Raw genomic sequence first — 5,311 nt, 5'->3', positions numbered from 1 at the left:
GTTGTGGTTGGTAAAATCCATCGTTTTCATCTTGAGATTGAGTTTGGGGAAGAATATAATCACCTTCTAAGAAATAACTCATATCCGGATCATTGTGAAGATTAACAAATATTCTAGGAGAGGAAGGAGATGAAGATTCAGATGTGTTATCATCAATTGAATCATCACTTGAATACTCAAGACTAGTGAACTCAATTTTTTTTTTTATTCTCCATGTTTTTCTTCTTCATCTTCTCTAACTTTACTCTCTCAATAATTCTACTTCTTTAGCTTAATCGTTTCATTAATGATTTCACTAATCATTACCCAAAATTAATCAGGAGGGTAGTTTAGGTATTAATATAAATATCTAGATAAGGGGTGACCTAGATTTACTTCTAAATGTCTTACTAAAAATAGAACCATGGTCCCCAAAAAAACAAGGCTTAATTGGGGGCCCCAAAAAATAATTAGGGGCCTCGGCCATTTTATTCCCACCCCAAATAATTTATTCCACCCCAAAATATAGCGAAAATACTATTTTACCCTTCACTAAACCTAAAACTTAAAATTTTACTAACCCTTAACTTTAAACTCATTTTCATTTTAAACCCAAAAAAATAATCAGTCCTCTCCTCCAAAAAAAAAAACGGTTTTTAACTGGAAAATAGCAATTACAGAATAAGGGTCGTCAACCTCGATTGTTATATTCCCTAACGATTTTTCATCTTCATGTAATTTGTATGAAAAATCGTTAATATCTAAGGTGTAGGAGATAACGATCCTTTTTCTGGGTTTAAAATTTTTTCCCAGAATAGAATCGTCAATATATAATAGAACCAATTAACGACCCTAATATGACGATCCCTTTTTATACACTAACAACTGTATATGACCAAAAATCACCACACCGACTGAAAAAATGGAAGGGCCGTCATCTTAAAATGGTAGGGTCGTTATACTATAACGAAAAATGATAACGGCTATTGGCTGAGTCGTTAGCGACTCTTATACATTACTTATCCACTAAACGACAAAAATGTGAGTCGTTTATGTAGCGAGAAAATTGACGACTCTTGTACATTAGTTATCCACTAATGACAAAAATGTTAACGCACAAAGCGTTCTGCAACGATCCTTTGATCTTTGTACTCCATTTCAAGTTTGTTATATAACGACTCTTCCTTATTTGATAAAATGATACCGATATTTTTGTCAAAAAGATAAAATGATGATTAGAATCGTTATGGAATAAAATAATATCTTGACGATTTTTCATAACGTGCAAAAATTGCAGGTTTTAGTCGTCAACTTTTTGTGATAATGTAGTTTCAGAATCGGCGGGAAATAGTCAACTTTTGTGATAATGTAGTGACGACATTTCGGAGTCAGCGGAGAATAGATCCCGACGTTAACGACTCTTTCTCTGAATTTTGACCCGACATTGACGACTCTTTCTCTGAATTTTGACATAGTGTCTACAATTCCTCTAAAACTTCCTCTTCTTCTTCTCTAGTCAAAAAAACACAATTATTTAATTCTAAAGTCATGGTTTTAATCTAACCATACTATTAACTTAAATTACCTATTAACACTAACCAATTAAGGGCAAATTAGCCATTTATACTTTTTTTTTTGGATAAGGGGTGACTCAAAATAGGTTTTAATGACCTTTTTGGTCCTCTAGCGTGAGGCCCCTAATTATTTTTCAGGGCCCCCAATTTAGCCTTGCAAAAAAACCATGGTTCCCAAAAAAAAACTCTTTCATTTTTATGATAAGAAATCTCATCATAAAAGGCCAAGGCCTGTAAGTCCTTTGTCAAACTAGAATCGCCTCAAGGACTGTCGAACCCCATCTAAAGAAAAAGGACAAGGCAGCTGAACAGATAAGAAATCACAAAACTCAACAACATAAGAATCATTTACTACTTAACAAAAACGAGTTGCATTTGATTCTCAGCTTGTAACCATCCAAAAAGCCTAACAAGGTCCATAGCAATTAAGACAGACAAAACTAAAAATATAAAATATTTTGTCCACTGATAACAAGTATATAATGAAAAAGACACAAAGCTGAACACCCAAAATTTCTTTGCTTTAATTCTACTTGGGGTGGTGAGAGACAGTTCACTCGTCATCCTCATCCTCGTCATCATCATCATCTGCTCCTGCTGCTGAGTTGAGGGCATTCAATCTCTCAATCAACTTGTTCTTCCTCTCATCGTATGTCAATTTCTTCAAGTTGTACCTGCAGTTGATGGAAAACAAAAAACCATGAACATTTCAACTCAAAACCAAGTTTTATCTGTAACTATATTGATGAAGCCAAGCAAAGCAAGGGAAACAAAACACAAAATATTGTAGTAGTTTCTATACCTCTTGTGGGCCTTGGGAGGTGCCTTCTCAGTTTTCTTTGCAGTAGGATCAGCTCTGATAGCTGCATGCACCTTCTTGTAAAGAGCTTCAAGACCATCAGCGTCAATGTTTCTCTTGGCATACTCAGAGAAATGAGTTTGGAACTTTTCAGGCTCATCCTCCATTAGGGTCTGGACATTGTCATCAACACGAATTCAGAAAACAATACCAAAGAGCATTTCAATCAATACTACGAGTATTCATCGACGAAAATAAAAATATGCAAGTGCCCGAGACACACCCTCATGTATGTACCAACATGCCCACCAAAGATGTACTTTCTGTGGATCTCAGGGTCCAATGCAGCATCTTTCTTTCCTTCACCCTTCTGGAAACCAGCAAACCTTTTGTCACTGTGAGGAATGTCAAGACCACCATCCAAAGCTCCCTAAAATTGTGTAGAGTAATGATTAGATTTCAACCACAGTAATTAAGAGAAGGTAAGCATCAGCCGGGAAAAAAACATGTATAAACCAAAATATACCAAAGAATTAGGTACCCAGAGGTCCCAGACATTCTAGGAAAAGGGAATGATGAGTATGAAAAATATGAAGAAAACCCAAGAAAACACTATTGCATGACAACTGCAGAAGCTAAGGTTACCTTGAGTGCACCAAAGATACGGTTTCCAGTAGTTGTTCGAAGAAGACCAACATCAAGAAGAGCACGGAAAGGCCTTCGGCTTTCACCGGGCTCAACAGAGTAGTCTTCACCGGTTGCCTACAAGTGATAACTGTTAGTGAACAGTTTCTTCATCTTCTTCTTCTTCAAAGCCGTCTAGAAAGGAAACAGAGGACTTCCCAAGCGGTCACCCATCTTAGTACTGCTCTCGCCCTCTCCAAATAATGGCTGGTTTAAATGAACAACAAAAAAAATTACCTACATAACAAAACAACCAAAAACTATAAACATAACAGATACCTCAACATTGCCTTCATACTCTGCATCCATCTCCAGTTTCTTCAACACACGACGAGCCAATAGAAGGCCAGTACAGTAAGCTGTTGTTTAAGAAAACAGGCATTAGAATCATTCTAATAACTAAAAATAGAACAGGATATGAATAAGGTCATAATATTTACCTGCAGCATAGTTGGTGAGACCAACTTCAAGACCATATCGGGGCAACTCATGTGCATAAGCTGCACACATTACCAAATCTCCAGTGATGGTAGCAGATATGATCTGAGCAATAATGTCTTTGTTGGTGAAACGAACAACAAAACGGTACTTAGGGGTGTTGTACTTGTTCTTGTCCTGGTTAATAAGACGGATTCTGGCTCTGTAATCAGTCTTTCCCTCTGCATTCATTACAATGAAACAATACAATCGAATTAAATCCAGCGAAAGATGTAAGAAATTACATCAAAAATCAAACGAGGATATACCTCTCCTTCGCTTGAATTTGACTTGAAACCTCTTGAAGTAAGCCCTGGGTTTCTGTGCTTTGATGAAAACCTGCACAGAACCGATCCAAATTTAGTCTAAAATTTTTCATCAAACACAAAAAACAATGTCTAAACACCCTAATACAATTTCAATTACAAGTTCAAATAGAAGTTAAATAGAAGAGCTGAAACTTATATAACACTTCAAAATCCAAAACAAAACCTATATAATCTTAGAATCTCATCATAAATAGATAAAAAACTTCAATCAAAGCATTTTCAGCAATCAAAATAGAAATATGAAAATCTATCAAGTCAATATATACAAAACCTAATATATATATCACTCTATTCACAATCAGAAAAAGAATTTTAGTAATTGAAAAATGAACAGTTCCAGATCTAGACATATTTATCCAGACATATTTTAGTCAATATATATCAAATCACATCTCATACTCCAGACACAAACAGAAAGACAAACCCTAACATGATAACTACTGAGGATATCAAAACGATACAACCAGTAAATCACAATATGTACAAATCTATACCTAAAGGAGCTCAAAACTAACAAAAAAAACAATTTCATGTGAAAGCAAATACATATAGAAGATCAAATCAAACTTCGAGAACGAACTTAGACATTGATTTACATATAGAAGATGAATAAACTGTTGAAAATGAAAGATTTAGGGTTCGTACCATTGCTGTAGATTGTTTCTCCTCCTCCTAGACTACTCCCCGCTGCTTTGTTCAGTGATAAAAGAGAGACGACTACAAAAGATGGAAAGGGCTTAAATATAAACCCTAGGTGTTAGTGAACGGCCGAGATTTAGTAGATTATTAGGGTTTTCTTTGTTAGGGTCGACCAATGTGAGCTTGGGCCTAAAAAGGTCCACAAAGACCGGACAGCCTACTCTGTGATGTTTAGTGGGCTTCATTTAGTGATTGGTTTCATGCTAGAGATTTGAAGAAAGAAAAAAAGGTAAAAAGTTACTATAAATTTCATTGCTAACAAAAAAGAAATTATAAGATTCTGGTAGGACAGCTGGAATTCAGGTGGTATTTTAAAGATTCCCAGCAATAGACAAGGCTTGTACTACTAAATTGGCTTCAGTAGATCATATGATTCAGAATGGTAGTTTGTATTGCAGTATAAGAAGAAATTTGTTTGTGATTGAGCAGTTAGAGTGGGATTTGTTGTGTAATGAGTTGGGTCCAATGCACCAATTAAATGAAGAGGAATATTTTGTTGATTGTTTTGTTGTTTTTATGTAAAGGAGAGTTATGAGGTGAAACTTCAAGAAGCTGGAGATTGTGATTTTGAAAAATATCTTTGGAAGAAGAATGTCCCACCTTTGGTGAGCTTCATGTTATGGACTTATTTTCATAATTCTTTACCTTCTCGTAATATGTTGAAATAAAGAGGAATCACTGTGCAAAGTGAGAATCCTTTGTTTTGTGGTTGTGAGGAGGAGACTGCAGATCATATGCTCTTAGAATGTGGTTATGCATTCAAGGTTTGG

General features: G+C 35.5%; 1 protein-coding gene across 1 annotated transcript; it reads right to left on the bottom strand.

The window, feature by feature from the left end:
• Positions 1 to 1,873: 1,873 nt before the first annotated feature.
• LOC113318119 (60S ribosomal protein L5-like) lies at positions 1,874 to 4,570 on the bottom strand. Its single transcript, XM_026566248.1, has 8 exons — positions 4,488 to 4,570; positions 3,783 to 3,852; positions 3,477 to 3,695; positions 3,316 to 3,395; positions 2,998 to 3,114; positions 2,636 to 2,782; positions 2,356 to 2,525; positions 1,874 to 2,227 (listed from the first exon to the last, which is right to left on the bottom strand). The coding sequence occupies exons 1-8, from the start codon at positions 4,488 to 4,490 to the stop codon at positions 2,107 to 2,109; spliced, it is 927 nt and encodes a 308-aa protein (XP_026422033.1). The 5' UTR covers positions 4,491 to 4,570; the 3' UTR covers positions 1,874 to 2,106.
• Between the last annotated feature and the right edge of the window lie 741 nt (positions 4,571 to 5,311).

Source organism: Papaver somniferum, chromosome 1 (assembly GCF_003573695.1).
Source record: "Papaver somniferum cultivar HN1 chromosome 1, ASM357369v1, whole genome shotgun sequence".
In the NCBI taxonomy this organism is placed as follows: domain Eukaryota; kingdom Viridiplantae; phylum Streptophyta; class Magnoliopsida; order Ranunculales; family Papaveraceae; genus Papaver; species Papaver somniferum.
The sequence above is the reverse complement of the archived record's forward strand: the minus strand, read 5'-3'. Positions and strand labels throughout refer to the sequence as shown.